Below are 18375 nucleotides of genomic sequence, written 5' to 3'. Positions count from 1 at the left end.
GTGCAAAAAAGCATGTCATGATGTTCAAACAAAGCATTGACGCCCGAAAACGAGAGACGTGCAAGTCGTGCAAGTTTAGCGGACTGCTTCCTTGGAGAGGGGTAAAGAAAACGCGGGTATTTCAAATCACGTCCCGCGCAGCGTTCATGGAAGATCCCGGCGTTGTTCCGGTGATTACTGGCATCCGAAAGTGTCAAGTGATGCAAGCGACTCATTAATGCTAGAATACTAAAATGCTTGCGATCGCGCGCTGCCGAAGCCACTGAGCGATGTCTCATGCGCGCTTTGTAAGTAGAATCCGCGGGTACGAGGCGCTTCTTGGAGCATTGCGCGATACAAACTGTACGTTCTCGTCGTGTGCCTCACGAGCCAGAAAAAGCCTTATTTCATTTGATTTATTTGAAGCTTCATTCTTCCGGAAGCACGTAAATAATTAATCGCGGAGTACAGATAGTTTAACCCTCGACAAGACAAAGATTTTGAAAAAAATATTACGGAAAGCGCACACGTAAAAAGATACATAAAGTACCTAATTCAAAATCGTGGTGACACGTGCCAGCAGTCCGTCATTGAAAGAGACTGCCTATCTGAAAAAGTGATCCTATCTCTCGTAGAACACTTAACTTTTTAACCCCTTTACATAAAGGTACGTTCCCCCCTTTTTTTTTTACCCAACCGCATGCCCATATCCATCCCTCATCTGCATCTTGTTTTAGCCGCCGCGGTGGCTAAGTGGCTATGGTGCTCGGCTGCTGGCCCGAAAGACGCGGGTTCGATCCCGGCCGCGGCGGTTGAATTTATTTGGAGGAGAAATTCGAGGCCCGTGTACTGTGCGATGTCAGTGCACGTTAAAGAACCCCAGGTGGTCGAAATTTCCGGAGCCCTCCACTACGGCGTCTCTCATAGCCTTAGTCGCTTTGGGACGTTAAACCCCATAAACCAACCAACCATCTTGTTTTCATTTTCTCATGCCACTCTTAATATTAAAACTTTTTATGGCTTTCAAAATTTTATTGCTTTTATCCGGCCCTAAAGGGCCGGATAAAAGCCCCTGACGTTACCCCAGCTTCCTCGAGACTACTTAATAAGTTTGCACCATTCGAATAAACTTCAGTTGTAAGTCAGCGCCTGTGTTGTACGTTCCTCTGCCCTGTGTTTGCGCGGTTCCCTTTTGGGCAATGTTTAACCAACTAGCCCGCAGCAGCACCCTCGTAAATTCTGTACTTTCGCTTAACCGTAATGTGCAGTATTTTCGAGGCATTTTCTTTTTTCGGCTCTGACGCATACGCGTGACGTTGCCCGTTGGAAAAGTTTGTTGAAAAATAAAGTTCGTTGTCAGTCAAATGTCGCCCCGCCTACGTTCTCATGCATATTTTGTGTTCGATTACTTTTTCGCTGGCCGACGCGAGCTTGTGCGGGCCTCCTCATCCTCCACTTCACTCGTACTCGATCACGTAGGCCTTTGACCAATCAGCGTATCCAGACGAGTTGTGCGCAGTAATTCTAGTGCGCAGCGCCCGTGATGCCCTAGCGCCTGTAGTAAACGGCGGTTATATTTTAGCTTGGTCTGGCGGTCTGGCCTGTGTCTGCATCTGTGCAAGCAAGTTTGGCAATTCGTGTGCGAAGGTGAGTTCGCGTGCGGCGCTGGGACTTTTTAATCTTAACGTTTACTGGCGTTCTTTACGGGTTATTTCGGCGGTGTAATGCATTGACGCGCGTGATTTTTATTTCTTGTGCACATATCCCGCGTGTGCAGACATACGCGCGCAGGCGTGGTGTGGAAAATAGACTACCACAATATTATATAGGCTCTTTTAACCATTTCTGAGGCGAATACGGCATGCAAGCTTAGTTCTTCACACTATCGCGTTGTGAACTTGTGAACTGCAGTTACAAAATCGCGGAACTTACCTAGCTCTTTGTGAAGCCTGCGCGGGAGGCAGACGACGCGTCTTTTTGGGCGAGTATATTGTCGTCTGGTTGCGTTTGAACGTTTTTCAGTAAGTGAAATTCAGTCCTGTGACCTTTCCACAGCTCATATTTTTTTGTGAACGCCTGTTTCGTCGAATTTGCAGCGGCATAGAATCGCTGCCATCCTGCACTCAGGCGCCATTTATCAACAGTAGCATTTGGAAAATCATACAACTTTGCCCTGCAGACTACTTTGTTGGGCCTGTTGTTAGTATGTAGCTTTTTTATTTATTGTATCATCAGCGCGATAAAACGATGAGCTCGTCTGGCCTAGACCAAGTTAATTTACAGCCTTAGTGGCTGTTTCAGAACAGCCCTGAGAGGCGATATGAGTTTTTCTCGCATGGCACAAGTGATGCCCGTTGTTATTGCCTTAGCTTCAAGACGAATTTACTTGCTAAAGACGCTAATCTGTCAACATTTCTGATTTGCTAATTCCAGATGTCACGAGTAAAGCCAGTGACAGTGAAATCAGAGATACCGCCATTACAACGACCAGACTTGGAAGATCCAGGACCTTCATCACAACGAACACGCTTGGAAGATCCAGGACCTTCATCACAACGACCACACTTGGAAGAGCCAGGACGCATGGAAGCACATGAGAGCCCGAATGTTCCACAGAGCTTGGGAAGCACTGATGACAACAGCTCAAAGAAAAATCCAGAATCCACTCGTCAGATGCATGTTGCCAGTTCTTCAACGAATGAGCAGGGTTCCACGGAAAGCAAGAAATTCGGCCTCTAGAGGCCTAGGAGCCCAACATGCCCAACAAATACATGGCTACTTCGTTTCAATGTCTTTGGTAAGTCTGCTCTTCCTATGTGATAAAGCTTGCAGTGCTTGAAGAGCAATCCATTTTCATAATGAAAATACAGTGTGGGGTTGTGTAAATGCTCTGACCCGACTGGAATGAAACTGGCAGAAAAACTGACTGATGATCACGTTTATGGGCGGGGGGAGGGGGGCCTTTTCATACCATCGAGGAAAAGTTTGCCACAGTAATGCAGTCACGTGCATTTGTTGGCGGCACTGACAGTTATGAATTCTCCGGGGAAACCGCCTGCACCTGGCAAACCTACAATGTAGTTTAAGTATAGGATAGAGTTTAATGACAGAAGCTTAACGGCCAGGCTTTGCAAGGTGGACTGAGCCATCTTTGCGAGCTCAATTCTCGTGAAGTTTTTGAAGGCAAAAATGGATTAAAAGCTAGCATTTTGACAGCATCGAATGGCTGGCTTGTCGCTGTTCGAACAGACTTCTTGCCGTGGGACTTGCCACCTGTAGCAAGATTCTCTGAAAACTTCTTCATTGGATGTTTCGTATGAAGCACTAATTTGAGGACAACTGGTTCACTCAGCTGTCTCGTAGGGCTGCGAGATGCTGGGTCGCAACTTCCTGGACATTCTGAAGTAGAGCGCTCTTTAATTTGCCGCAAGCCACCTCGTACAGCAAATTCCTCTTGAAGTAGCCTTAAATCTTGCTGCATATGAAGCTGGCTTTTGAGGAAAGAGGCATCATTGGTGTCCCACTAGTTTGACCACATGCTTCAAGACTGTGATCAAACAATGGGGACTCTGTGCCACATCACTTGTGAAACACTAATCTGACGTGTGATGCTAAGTAGTGCCTATTGTCTACCAGTGTGGAACTCATGAAAGCAGGTGGATGAAGACACTGACACCTCATAAGATATTTAATTAGAATATATTGTTTTTGTAGACCGACCACCTACATTGCGAATCTACGATGTGGTAGTATTTTTTTTCACTGTGTCCATAAAGAACGACAAGAGTAATGAAGCACGATTTCCAAGGAAATTGTGCATGCATTTTGCATGTTCAGAATATGTAGTCGTAGATATGAACATGTCAGCCATGGCAAATTTCCTGCACTCCGTATGCCCAATGGTAAGGCACAATAACATATTTTTTCTTTGTATCCGAATGTGAATTGGGATACATATATCTCTAAGCAGTGTCCTTTCAGTTGTTAGTGCAAAGCTTTGAATTGAATGCACTGCTTGATGTGGCAATGCATTGGTGCATTTCTCGTTGCCATTGACAGAATACAACGTCCCTGTGGTGCAGGTATCTTGCATGGAAGACTACATGCTCGAGGGCAAGGACATGACAATAACGAACACGGAGGCTGTCCTAAAAGACTTCAGCATCCTTGGAAAGTGTCCTTGTGGTGTCTGTTATAATATGATCCAGCAGCAGTGACTGGATATTGTATATACTGTTGGTTTTTAGCCCAATAAAAGCAAGTTGTAAATAAATCGCATGATTTGATACTGTCTCACACCCCCTTGCTGCAATCCATCAAATAGAGTGCCATCCTTTCTCCACTGTTGCCAACCTGTTCACAAAAAGTCGTACTGCAGTTTTCATTAAACCTATCGCAATTCCATCCCACTGTAGCAGGAGTACTAACATGACCTCTTATTAATACGTACTGCCTGGAAAGTGAAATGGTTTCTCCGGGATTTCAGATGTTAACACCTTTAAGGCTGATGGTAGACCAGTACCTATGAAACTGTCCTTGGTAAATTAGATCCTTTTCCCGAGTAGTGGGCTGGGTGTGCTTGGAGTGAAGCTTTCATCTTCACTCAACACTCATAGGCATTCCATTAATTTCATCACATCACTATCAGAATTCTTGGAAGACTGTACCAGTCTGTACTGAGGCATGCAAGAAGATTACACCACATTGTGTTCTTGTAATAACCCATGCACAATTACCTTCCGCGAAGTATGGTTTCTGTGCATTTGCTAGTTAAGGGAAAAAGCAAAACTTTGCAGAGCTAAGACCACTTTGGCACGGATGCTGTCTGAAGATTTAGCCTGATTCGTTGCTCTGCAGTGCTGTTATGTTATGCTAGGCAGGCTTTAAGCGTGCATGAAATGAATTCTTGACATTACTGCAATGTGTTGATGACCCGCAAACTTTGCAGAGCTAAGGCCACTCCATGTAGCTCTCCCTGCACTGAGGCATACTATCATTCCACAGGGATGCAATATACAGGGTGTTTCACCTAAGACTTTCTGGAATTTTTAAAAATAAGCTATATTTGAATTAGATGCGCCCTTTTTCTGGCATTGCATTGTCAGTGGTGTAGTACATCATAATGCAGCTAAGACGTGCTAACTAGCAGGCTTGTTAACCAATATTTAATAGTTAACTTTTAAACTATTACCGTTGGGTTCCATAATTATTGAGAGGCATGCAGTCCACCGTAAGTGATGTCCATATTCGTTTTTAGAATTTTGAGAATGCAATTATCCTCGGCGCTGTGGCCCAACAAATTTCGCCTACATCGCGCCAAAATACATGCGGTTTGAGAAGCTTGTAGGCAAAGCAACCTCTCCAGTGCACGCAACTCGTCGAAATAGCCAAAATTTGTTGGGCCACAGCGCCGAGGATAATCGCATTCTCGAAATTCTAAAAACGGATATGGACATCACTTACGGTGGGCTACATGCCTCTCAATAATTAAGGAGCCCAACGGTAATAGTTTAAAAGTTAACTATTAAGTATTGGTTAACAAGCCTGCTAGTTAGCACGTCTTAGCTGCATTATGATGTACTACACCACTAACAATGTTATGCCAGAAAAAGCGCGCATCTAATTCAAATAGCTTATTTTTAAAAATTGCAGAAAGCCTTAGGTGAAACACCCTGTATAATTTTAGGCTTTTCTCCCACTATATCTGGCTGGATGTTACACGTTCGGTGTTGCCATTTTATAGCTATGCAATAACTGAGAAACAGTAACTGAATGCTTAAATTTATTGTGAGCACTGAAATGCAAAAGAGAGGAATGTTGGCCGCTGTCAGAGGAGTATGCGGTACTTCTCGGTGCGAGGAACTCGATTCAAAACAAGCCGCCCGTCGTAGCTGAGCGACGCGAAGAGCCATGGATCCGCTGTCGACCAGTGCACTGCGTATACACTGTCCTCATGTTCTTCGTAGGTGGCTATCACACCATCCTTCTCGCATTTTCTGGAAGAACAAGGAAAAGTTTACTGATAAGGCTTCGAGGTATGAAATAATTCCATAACCCACCTTTCCTAATCGCTTCACGGCGCTAAATGTCAAAGGCAGATAGAAGAAAGGAACACTGCCAATGCTGTATACAGATTTAAGGATTTGATAGACAAGGAAAGTTAATATGGCACAGATAGGAAAAGGAAGAGAGGCCTAGTAACGAATACAACATCATGGGCGCAGGTCAGCTATAATCGGATCACAACTCGAGAACGAAGCTGCTTTTCCCCATCAGAGGACCACCTTCCAGCCAATGGCGTCGGGCGATTCTCATCACACTGCTAGCATGACAATGCAGGGAGAGGCAGATGAAAGGGGATACAGTCAAGCCCACTTATAACAATATTCAAGTGCCATGGAAATACCATTGTTATAACCAATAATTGTTATAACAGGGTTGTGCCGAAAAAAAAGAAAGGATGACAAACTTCAGAGCATTTATTGACAGTAAATACCCAGAGGGGTTTGATTGTTCTAATGCCCGTAAAAGCTCGTTAAATCGAACTTCAGGGAACCGGAACAATGTTCACCATTCACTGATGACCAAAGCACCGCCATCACTGCGCCACCGGGAGCTTTGCGCACCTCCACGTTACAGGAATCAAGCCGGCTTTTTGGAAGCTATTCTTATGGGAAATTCAAGAAGCATGCAGAACCAAGGGTGCGGTGACAGCTGACAAGAGAAAAACCGCGCTGGCTGCATGCACACGTGCTGCACTGACTGATTAGGGGTACGCATGGCGTGCGTAGCCAATGCAGCAATGCAGCAGCTCTCCTGACGCGATGACGCCTGCCTCTTTTGCTTTTGTGGCGTTGCTGCACCAGCTTAGTCCATTGGTCGGCCCCACACATGCACGCTTTTGTGTTGTAAGCATGGTTTTGCTGGTGTGGTTGTAGCATTTTTCTTTTTCTGTAATGGTTGACACTGAATTACCAGATTTAATTGTTATAACCAATAATGTGCCTTGACAGCATTGCTATAAGCAGTTTATTTTACCATAGAACACATGGCAAAGCTAATGGTGCCATGACCGACCATTGTTATATCCAATATATTGTTATAACCAGTATTGTTATAAGTGGACTTGACTGTAGTTCCCTCCATGCACTGTCCCGCTGCTACCTGCATAGTCACACTAGCAGGCTCATGAGAATCGACCGACGCCATTGGTTGGAAGGGGGGTCCTCTGACGACGAAAAGCCGCTTTGTTCTTGAGTTGTATCAGACTATAGCATGCAAGAATGTTCTACATTTGGTAGACCTTTTTTTGTGTGCTCAGCTTCATTCAAAGATTTTGCAATACAGTCTGACAATGGGAAATGCAGCACAACCGCTGAAGCTGTAGACAGCGATACTTAAGTTTTTCTCCCTCCTATCCCATTTTGTTCTAGGCCTATAAGGACTTGTAGGTGCCATAAAAAATCTCGAAATAAACCTTGTGTATTTGGCCGCTTGGCTCTGCAGGCCATGAAGGTTTTTAGTAAGACTACATATACTTCTAGAGCTACCAAAATTATTGTGCAAGGTGGTTAGAGGTATTAGAAGAACAATTCACATTGAAGTGTAAGAAAGGGTAGTTGAGGTCAGAGGTACTACAGAGTTAACAAGCGTATCACTCAGTTATGAAAACTGCAAACGTGACAACATGAAAAAAAAAAAAAACTTATTCTCACTTTTCCTTATGTTCATCGCCGCCCTCTTCGTCATCATCCACGAGGTGGCCAAAAGGTTCGGATGACACAGATGCAACACGAGAGAGGATCACCCGGGAGTCGCTACTCGATGTCAGAACGAGCTGGTCGTGGAAGTGGTTATAGCGCACACTCCACACCCTGAAACGAGAAGAGGGCGGAGGCATTACTAGTGAGTGAGATCCTTCACCCTTTCTCTTTTCCTCTGTATTCCTCGTTCTTCCCATTTCATCTGCAATGAGCAGAAAAACAGGATTTCGAATCGGCCATTTGACTGCACCAGTGCAAGTAATGCGGCACTGCAGTGCTCACTTCTCCTGTGACCCCCCAGGATGCACTTTCCCCTTTTTAAGGCGAAAGCCTTTAATGCCTCATCGTTGTGGACAGAAGGCTGTCAGCAGAGGGGTCACACTTTTTCTACTCAGACCAGAAAAAAAATCTCTGTGCACGATGGAATTCGAACCACCATCCTTCCGTTCCACAGCCGAGCGTGCTAATGGCTACGCTACTTCCTGCCAACGCATATGTAGTTCCCCTTGTCTAGGACGCTGGAGAGTGTTTGCAGAAAGGCGTCCAATCAGGCAGATGCCTCCCAAACGCCCTCCAGTGTCTCCAGCATTTAAGATTCACAAACAATTGTGTACTTACCATCTTAACCACACATCAGTGACACAAGCAGCAACACCGTGCTAAAGGCTTTCGCCTCACCGCACTTTAGGTCAACAAAGTGCCCCCCTAAATTTTTTTTTCGGCAAAAATGCATGCCTAGTTCACTTCGGGTTTGCAGCTAGCTCACATTGGACAGAGTGGGGGTGTCAAGACGGTAACAGCCATGCCTATCCAATTGGGGGAATTAATATGCGAAAGCTCTCATGTACTCACCAACAGAGACCGAGAATCTTTTCACCGTACTTATATATCATACTGTGCCGTCGCCTAGCAATCCAAGTTACTCTCCGAGCTTACCCGAGTTACTCGGGTAAGCTCAGATAAGTTCGGAGCACCAGATGTGCGAGAGGTCACCAAGAATAGCAACCAAAGTAACTCGGGTAAGTTCGGAGAAGCGCCAAGCCAGCTGCGTGAGAAGTTCCCCGGGAAGAGCAATATGGGGTCAGACAATCCCTACGGGTGGCTGTGACAAAAACAGCCACCTCTCAATGCAGTGCCGCATCGTTTAACCACTGTGCTGGTAGTGGAATGAGCCCTTGCCACCATCTATTAATGCTAAGTAGAGACCGACCAATTATGCATATATGGGCATCAACCCACATAGTTCCGAATGATGTGCAGTTTGGTGGCCAACGTTAACTAAGTTACACAAGCGCACAGAATACCACAGACATAATCAACCCAGCAAACCAAAAACCTCTCAGAGACGTCTAGCTAGACGTCTCTGAGAGTTTTTTGGTTTGCTGGGAACCACAAACACACCAACGGAAATAGTAGTACACATTGCTTTTGCGTTCATAGCATATAAGGAGACATTTTTTTTGTTGTTGTTTTTCCACATGCGTAACAGCAAGGATGTAGTTCACTGTTTTGTCAGCTGCAAGATTGCAGCAGAACTTGGTCGTTGTTGTTTTTCCACATGTGTAACAGCAGGGATGCAGTTCATTGTTTTGTCAGCTGCAAGATTTCAGCAGAACTTGGTCGTTGGCACAGTGTGGACGCTTCACAGTCAGTTGCGGACATACCAAATGGTCGCAGACTTCTGTCTTGCTAGTCCTGGTACTAACTGTGAACGGGCACATCTAAAGATGCAAAACTTGTGCAGCCGCATGCAAATAAACGCAGCAACACACTGCTGCTGCGACCGCGAGGAAACTGGTAGCAGTTACATAGAAGACAATTGGGCCTACATCTGCTTGTTTGTTTTTGAAACAACCACGCAGCACTGGCATCAAGCTGCATTGCCATGCAAATTTTCTAAACCGGGATTGCCAGTGTTGCCAAATTGAAGAGCTGTTAAAACTACATCCAATACTGAACCCCCTGGAACGGTATGTACAGCAGACTCAAGTGCATACAAGTCTTTTTTGTGAACAAGTGACAGTACTACTACTATATCCCTCACTGCAAAGACATTGTGTAAAATTTTTTCTCAGCCTGCAACTGAGGCTGCTATTTCTACAGTTCATTATAACTTCACTGGTGCTCTATTACAGTGAATAATCAATCTGTGAGCTATTGCTTTCAATACCTGTTGCCTGGAAGAGCAGGAGGAGATGCTGCGAAGGCAACTCGAAACAGACTTGTTTCTTGTTCAAAGGCATACAACACAGCACAGCAGTTGAGATAACCAGGACACAAGGACCGTATGGTCTGCCATGAGTTTATTTAAAACGAGGAATGACCCTTTTTGTGAATCATGAATGCTCTTAAGCTGCCCTTGACCATGTGCTTGCCACTAGGCCAGCCAATTTACTAACAGGTGCGGAAAAGTGCTGTAATGCCATGTTTCAGGCTGAAACGGAAAGCTTGAGTGTTAGACCAATCTTGTGGAGCCTGTTCTGCACATATGTACGTTAAAGCACAGCACCACACCCAGCTAGGTGTTGTGCCATAATGGAAACGACCAACCTGAAAGTGCACAGACCTCGAAGGAGGACAGTGCTGCCAGCTTTACTGCAGCTAACAAGTCAAATCAATTGATTCATTTTTATTTGCCAGAAAGTTCTGGTTAGCTACCTGGCCTAAAGGCTGCGAAGAAACAAATACTACTTTGGGGGATCACTGGAAAGATATATAAAAAAACAAAAAATTCAGGTGGGCACTTTGTTGACCTAAAGTGCGGTGAGGCGAAAGCCTTAAGCGCGGTGTTGTTGCTTGTGTCACTGATGTGTGGCTAGGATTTTAAGCTTCCCCTCTTAGAGTCGAACGCGACAGCGTCTTGCAACGCTACCAGGGAGTCCACAGAACGCCATCGCCCTTGCTCGGCAGTAAATTGGTTTTTGCGGAAAGTAAATGTATCTGTCTTGCATATCTCGGTGGACACCTGTACCTCACCGCAAGGAAAGGGAGGAAGATGGGAGTGAACGATGACACCGTATTCACTAGATGCGCCTTTGTTCATTGCAAACCATACAGCTGGCATGGCGGAGTGGTTAGCGTGCTCGTCTCGCAGTCCGGAGACCCTGGTTCGATTCCACAACTCGACCAATTTCCTACTCGGTTTTATTTATTTATTTATTTACTTGGAGCATCGCTATACGATCCCTTTAATTGGTTGCATGGTTACTAGCCAAAGTACAATTGGCCCTGTTTGAAAATTGTGCACTTTGACGTCACGACCATTTCGACCAATTGAAAAGCGTGACATTTCTGTCGACAACAACTGCTTACAACGATGAGGCATTAAAGGCTTTCGCCTTAATAACACGCCTCTGCCTGTACCAACTCACACTGCAGCTAAAGTGCCAGAAAATCAGACATTTAAGAAGTGCTAACTAACTTGCTTGCCAACAGTGCACCAGAATGATGACAAGGTGAAACGCAAGTACCGTATTTTCCGGTGTACAAGATGCACCCTTGTATAAGATGCACCCGCCATATATGCAGGCTATCATTGAAAAAATTGGTATATAAGACGCACCCGTGTATAAGACGCACACCAATTTACCCAGTTTGGCTAGTGAGGCTTAATTAAGCATGCTTATGCGACCATCGCAAAATGCACCGTACGTGGGAGTTCTTAAGCAATGCTAAGTGATCGAAAAAGGCAACACTCACACCATACCCGCCCACGTTTTAGCACAAAAGAAAAAAAAGCGAAAGAACTCTCTTTATGTCCACAACAATTTATTTTTACATAAAACCTTCAAAGTCTTCATCTTTGGATGCGCTATCGAAAAGGCAACGCGGCTGAAGCATTCTCTTTGCACTACGTACTTGCAAAGGGTGACTAAAAAAAAACATCGGCTTCTCTTGGCTTGTCTTGACAATGGCGAGAAGCGCGACTGTCGCCATCTTTTGGCATTTCACATTACCTTTGCTTGGGCTCTCCGAAACGGCCGCGTGTTTAAGATCCCGGAAGTGGTCAACCCCGCCGTTTCATGATAAAGTTCACCTAAAAAAGTTGCGCACGGCGGTCCCCGTATTGAAGTATTAACCATGTTACAACCGCGTTATTGGTAGTAATATTTTTTCGGTGAAAAAAGCTTGAACATGAACCTGAGTAACTTCTGAACTCGCAAAAAAAAAAACAACAGAAAATTCGCATATAAGACGCACCCTTGTATAGGAAGCACCAGCAAGATTTTTGAAAAAAACCCGCGTCTTATACAACGGAAAATACGTTAAGAGAAGAGAACTGCCCCTGGCCCTAGTCTTACCAGTGGGAGTGGTCGCTGAGGGTGACTGCCGGGGCCGACGGGTTCCGCACGTCCCAGAACTTGGCCAGGCAGTCGTCGCCGCAGCTGGCCAGGAAGTACTGCCGGTTGGGATTGAAGTCCAACTCCCGAACCAGCTGCCCGTGAGCCCCTTCGATCTGCCATGCCTGCCTGCATAGTAGTTGGCAAGACGGCACTGTATGTCTGCCTGCTCTGCAGCCACTACAACTCAGTCTCAGAAAACTATGCCAGGGACGACGCAATACATGTGACAGGACAGGCACGAGCACTTGCTTCTGCTGTGTTGTCCTTCATCGTATTCTGCTTCCTTTTTGCAGTTTTTTTTCCGAGCGAATCCAAACTGACTCGCTCAACTGTCGACTGTATCTCAAGTTTCATGTGTAAAGGCCCATCCTTTTGGTAGTGCTACAGCAGAGTCTTCCTAATGCTTCCAGCAGGCAACAGATGCAGTAGGCGGCAAAGCGCGTACTACATCACAGAGAAACCCTGCTCTATAAAAAAAAAAAAAAACGTGCAAAGCCCAGCTGCAATGATAGCAAATTTGTGCTCATGAGCAAGATGCACCACTGTCACGAGATGACATCGAGATGATTTAATGGCCCAAGTGCATCTGAGGCCAAAGAACGCCTTGGCACAAGGTTTTTTCATCTAGTCAAGGTGGGATAAAAAATCCACTTCATCCCAAAAAGCCAAGCACCAGGCCAATGGGAAGCTTGTACCCATTGTATCACTGGTGGGTACCCAACGGCACTGAGGATCGAACCACGCACATCTTGTGTGCCAGGCTGATGCTCAAACGACCAGGCTACCACTGCGGTGCACTGTCACAAGAAGCTACGCAAGATGGCAGGACACCTTTTCTCATAATTTTCTACATTATAACCGGCAATATAACCATGCATTATATATATACTGCCTAACTACACGTGTGAGTGCTCCTGGACACAATTATTTTGAAGTTAAAGAAATATGCGAAGAAAAACAGCCTTTTGCAGTCAAATCGTAAGCCAAGTGAGCTTTGCACGAAAGCAAGCAAACTATGAGTTATGCCAAAGTGAAGAACTCTCTCTGAAAGTGAAGATCTCTAGGTGAGCTTAGGTCACCTTGGCTGCTCGACCTTGCACTGTGGGCATGACAGGCCTAAATTTCGAGGTGCTGCTCTCGCCATAAGCTGCAACCAAAATCGGAAACTAAACTTGTTTCATCAGTAAATAAATAAGTACAGAGGCATGATTAAAGCCTGCCTAGCATAACATAACAGCACAGCAGAGCAACCAATCGGGCTAAATCTTCAGACAGCATCCAATAAAACAAGGGCAGAAGGATGTATTGTCTGCCAATGCTTTAATTTTCAAGTGTCAAAATGAAATTACTGTACTGAATTAACCAATCTAATTAAAAAAAGGTAGGAACTATGCATGCTTAGCTCAGCAACTGTCGCCACCTACACAGCCACTTCACAGTACTCATATATGCAAAATTTCTTTCAGAAAATTTATCCCTTTTTGAAAACATGTCAAAAGACAATGCACAGCAAGCCTGGAATAAGTCTTAGAACCAGTGTGTGCACTGTGAAACTACCAACCACAGTAGCAAAGAGTGTACTCGGAGGCATGGTTATTAAAGCGCCATCTGTTTCAAAAACCAAGCTCCGGCTCGAGCGGTATTGATGAGCAATCCATTTTGACAACATGAAGATAGTTCTGGGTCAGTGTTGAAACTACCCCACTGCACTTGTGACATGATGACAGCTATGACGACATATCACTGCAGAAGTTATTGCAACTGCCTTGCAACTGCGTTGAAGGCTGAGCAACTCACTGCATGGAGCGCAAGTCAAAGGCCTTGATGCCAGTGTCTACAGCCGCAGCCACGAGGGTGCAGCTCTGGTGTGGGTTCCACGCAGCGCAGGTGAGCTTTGGGTTGCCCTTGAGCTCCACTGTGATGCACCCGGTCAGCTGGGCAGAACAACGGCAGCCACACTGAACTCACAGTAAGAGGAAGCTGCAACAAACAACACTGGGCATCCCTCTGGCCATGCACCTGCAATGTCGCTCAAGGCACTACCAATCACAAGAAGTATATGATCCCCTTTCTGTCTTCATAAGGGCAGGTCGTAAGAGTTTTGCGGTGCATGTAAATGACAGAGGATGAGTGTGTAGAGTGACGAATGCTTTCTCAACTGCCACATCAACATGTGTCCAGTAAAAGAACTTTGTGAAATTGCTTTATTGCATCTAAATGTATCATCCCAGTGCAAAAGCTTGTCTTGTGCAGCGTTTCAATGCTTTCCAGGGAAAGGTCTGCTTTTATTTACTTTTCCAACCTTTATGAGCTTGATCGATTGGTAATTTAGGCATCAGGCAATAAGTTGTGATGGCAGGCAGCTGCGAAAAGACCTTTACCGTGGCTGACGTGCCCGATGATGCGAGGTCCCACATGAGGACATTGTTGTTCACCAAAGAGACCAATTTACGGCCTTCCGTGGGCTCCCAGAGTACCCTGTGCAAAGAAGACAGAATATCTGTTAGACATCCAATGGATATCCAAGACATTGCCCTCATCTATACATGGAACTTCGTTATGCATATGAGTTAAGTGCAAGTGTTCCTCCTTAGTTTGGCAATGTGAGTCAGTCTACCTTAACACGTTCACTGCGTTCTGGTTCACCGGTAGATCACTTCATTTGTTCACGTTGTGTGGCCGCGAATACTGCGTTTTGATAAAGCCGTTGGTCGAATTTTATCGTGAGGTCCTCCTTGTTAGATCTCGCAGGGAAATCTGACCAATGGCATCATTATGTGACACAGTACTCGTTGCCAAAAAGCATAAAGAATTGAAATGACACACCGGTGACCCATGACGCTGTGAACGTGTTAAGCCAATATGCCTAGTGTCCTACCTGTAGGTCACTGCATTTTTTGCGCAGTAAACCTAAAAGTTTATTGTGTAAAAGCTTGCACCTGTGAGCGTAGGTTCGAGAGGGTCTAAACTTTTCCTGTGTAGGAGTTGTACTGTGCGCGTTCAAAAAAATCTGCCAAATCTTCTCTGGACACCACCACGCACGATGAGAAATGTGATTTTAAAGTTGAAGCAAAATGTCTGAAGCTCTACCACAAGTAACAGGTAGCAAATTCGTCCATTGTCCTGCATTGTAGGATGGCTCAGAAGTCAGTGTCGAGAAAAATATTTCCACCAATAAAAGGATGATTCTGAATTATGAAGTGAAATACACATTTTATAATGAAAAATGCTTAAATTTTTTTCAAATGTTTGAAGTTTTGGTATATATGGGTTAAAAAAACAAAAGGTCACAGACAAGCATACCTGGGTACTTCACTGCCATAGTTCTGGGTGTCGAGGTGAGTGACTTTTTCTAGTCGCGGCAACGACGCCAGCCCATCGTCGGGAGGTGACAGATCGCCCACAGCAGGGACTTCGGGCAACTTCCAGATGGCAGCTTGCATCTCACACTTTCCTGCTTTGGCTGCACCAAGGAATGCCAGAAAGCGTGATGGACACTAAACTACCATATATTGCAGCACATAAGTCGACGTTTTTTTTTAATGTCCTTCCAAAGTTGGGGGGTCGACTTATAATCGGAGTCGATGCATATGCTGAGTCTTAGTCGGCCTATATGCGGGGGCAAAAGTAGTTTCGACCAAGTCGCGGATAATATCACACACCGTGCGCTCGTAATTCCATAATAGTTCTCAGACATGGTGCGAAAGTGGATCTGCTTAAAAACACTTGAATTTAATTGAGATATGCACCAAAGGTTTGTTTTAATACGATAGCAACTTGTTATCGACAAACCAGCGGCAGCAGTGGCTCATAAGATGATGATCACGCCTGTGTCCTCACAAGTGACAATGAGTCGGAGATGTCTCGTGAACAAATAAATGTTCCTTTATGACTCGACCTTCTGAAAAACTTTTTCGGCGAGCTAGGACCGCGGGGTGTGGCAGCGTCGACCTAAATTCGGAGTCTAACTTTTTTTGCCCAAAGGGGGCTGTGAGTTGGGGGGTCGACTTATAATCGGCAATATACGGTAACTGGGAAATTAGAAAGAATGTTGCGACAGAAACTTAGATATCTTAACAATACGTGCTCAAATAAACTGCAATGCATGCGGAGCGAAAGGCGAGGCCTTTTCCAGTTGTGAATCACTTCCTCAGGCTCGCTATTTCAAGAACTAAGCCTCTGGCCAGTATGTAACTGAGGAAACAGGTGCTCTGTGTCACCTGGAGCACCTGAAATAGGAAATCTGATCTAGAGAGATAATAAACGTATCCAGTTTGTGAAGAAAAACATGCTCTCATGAATTTTAAGAAGTAATAACATCACTCCTGAAAAATCTGGATTTCTGAGTGGAGTTCTCTAGCGTCTTGTTGAAGGTTCATGATCCGTGACTATGTTATAAAGAGATTGAGAGCCATGCAAAAATTCGGAGAACTGCCTTACTAGGTGAAAATACCTGAACAACGGAAACAATTGGTTTATCAGCCGATCCTCCACATTGGGCTTTTCGTGCACAATACAAGATGAAACGATAATCTAGGTGCTCCTAAATGCTTGACATCAATTTTTTTCTTCCAGGCATGCAGCCTTTTGAATCAGTAGTTTTTTTTTCATAACGCCAATCAGCTGCAGTCTACACATTTAGCATTCAACCTCAGCAGTGTCCTTTCAATATATAGCTGCTCCTGAGAACATACAGACAGCAAATTTAATCAGAGCCAAAGCAGCACGCTATTTCACTTAAAGAGAACTGCATTAAATTTCAGGAACTATTACAACCAACGTAGTAAACAGAGGGAATTGATAAAACCATGATACATAAGATACAGGTATGACTGCACAGTTACCACGACACACCTGTAGCAACGACAGGTGGAGGTGAGAGGCAGGGGCGCAGGAAAGAATGGACAGGTGCTTACTGATTTCATTGTAGCAAGAGGAGAATAGGGTCCTGTCAGTCGGCGAGCAGGCCAGATGCCAAAGCTCTCCCGCACTGTGGATGTACACAGCCTTGCTCAACGAGTTGGTCTCTTCATTGTAGACCAGAACATGGATCTGGCAAGGGGACAACAGGCACTTGGGTGATCTATGCAGAGGTGCAGCACTGCTGAATGCTGTTCTAGTTTCTGTGAAGCAGCAGTTACACCTCTGTACTAGTTCTGATTGAAAGAAACCATTTGTTATATATCTACAATATAAGTTAACAAGTTGGCAGAAAGTGTAATGGATACAGGCGAAGTTGCTGTGCGCCGTCCTGATTTCTGTGCTGTTGTATACCCTTGCCAAAACAAGATATTATTTAAAAGTCTGAGAGACAGGTTGGCAGGTTGCATATGTTCTGGAAGATAAAGCAGATAAAGAAAATAATAAATACAGTGAAGTGATCAAGCTGAACGTTTTTCGCTGTTTCCTAAAACAAAGTACAGTTTTCTGCAAATGGCCTCAACTATTCCCTTTACGACATAACTGTCGGCGCTGCAATCAACTTCATTCTCTATGCTTGGTGCGTGCTGATCAGCAACTTGCAGTACGCGGGTGATCAACACACTACAGTAATGTCAAGAGTTAACTTCATCGCAATAATTCAGCTAAATGAAAGGGCTGCAGCGCCGATTTCCCGCGGAAACTACCGCAAGTAGTGCTTGTCGCTGCGTGCACCATATCGATGAATACGAAATAAAAATAAAATAAGCAAAAAAAAAATGACATGTGCGGTGGGCAGTGAACGCAGGCACCTCCCCAGCTGCTACAGAGTTGGCAAACCAACCTGGTTGTCGCACTTCAGTGATTGCGTTCCAACCAGAAAGCAAACTGTGTCGGTCTCCGCTGCTAAAGCTGCCAGGGATCGGGACTGCAAAAGAAACGAACCCGTTCAGATCTTTTACAGCAGATACTCAGCTCACCGCAGCACAACAACTCACCTGGAGTTCCAATCCGTAGATGACAGCAGCTTCGTCTTCCATCTTTCCGTACTACGGACAAGAAACCGTGCAACTGTCACGAGACGCCGGCAGCTGCCATCAAACGCTCAACGGCGACCACAATCGACCACCGCTAATTACAGGAGCCTAGTGTGTATGTCCCACATCAACATCCTTTTATCGATTTCTCGACGCTTAAATCAGACATCTAAAACTTCGTGATTTGTAAGCACGATAGTATAAGCGTTCAGCAAGAGAAGAACATCTAGCAGACAGCTCGCCCCGGCTGTTTTAGGAATCAACGCACGCTATTTTGACGTGCGACGTGAGAACATCAGGAATCTAATTTTGACGGGTATGCAGAGTGCGAGG

At 45.1% G+C, this 18375-nt stretch overlaps 1 protein-coding gene and 1 long non-coding RNA gene across 3 annotated transcripts; one reads left to right on the top strand and one right to left on the bottom strand.

The window, feature by feature from the left end:
• The first annotated feature begins 1468 nt into the window (after nt 1-1468).
• LOC149335937 (uncharacterized) lies at nt 1469-4252 on the top strand. Of its 2 annotated transcripts, none has more exons than XR_016284549.1 (3): nt 1469-1626; nt 2413-2776; nt 4062-4252. It is a non-coding gene; the product is annotated as an uncharacterized LOC149335937 (long non-coding RNA). The 2 variants fall into 2 exon arrangements; XR_016284550.1 differs by having other exon boundaries at nt 4039-4252.
• A 1496-nt stretch (nt 4253-5748) lies between these two features.
• On the bottom strand, nt 5749-18320 carry LOC149335936 (EARP-interacting protein homolog). Its single transcript, XM_089552481.1, has 9 exons — nt 18004-18320; nt 17850-17933; nt 17002-17137; nt 15389-15548; nt 14467-14563; nt 13883-14019; nt 12044-12211; nt 7695-7853; nt 5749-5975 (listed from the first exon to the last, which is right to left on the bottom strand). The coding sequence occupies exons 1-9, from the start codon at nt 18043-18045 to the stop codon at nt 5807-5809; spliced, it is 1152 nt and encodes a 383-aa protein (XP_089408607.1). The 5' UTR covers nt 18046-18320; the 3' UTR covers nt 5749-5806.
• Between the last annotated feature and the right edge of the window lie 55 nt (nt 18321-18375).

The sequence above is a fragment of the Amblyomma mixtum genome, chromosome 7 (assembly GCF_055824585.1).
Source record: "Amblyomma mixtum isolate Tamu chromosome 7, ASM5582458v1, whole genome shotgun sequence".
Taxonomy (NCBI): Eukaryota; Metazoa; Arthropoda; class Arachnida; order Ixodida; family Ixodidae; genus Amblyomma; species Amblyomma mixtum.
Note: the sequence above shows the minus strand (reverse complement) of the source record. Positions and strands in the feature narration are given on the sequence as shown.

Bases quoted from the DNA above. Each gene is read 5' to 3' on its own strand.
- LOC149335936 (XM_089552481.1), bottom strand. From the start codon at position 18,045: ATGGAAGACGAAGCTGCTGTCATCTACGGATTGGAACTCCAG. The intron at 17,138-17,849 runs GTTGGTTTGCCA...TCCCCTTGCCAG, and splicing joins CACTGAAGTGCGACAACCAG to ATCCATGTTCTGGTCTACAA. The intron at 12,212-13,882 runs GTGAGTTGCTCA...ACTACTATGCAG, and splicing joins TTTGACTTGCGCTCCATGCA to GCAGGCATGGCAGATCGAAG.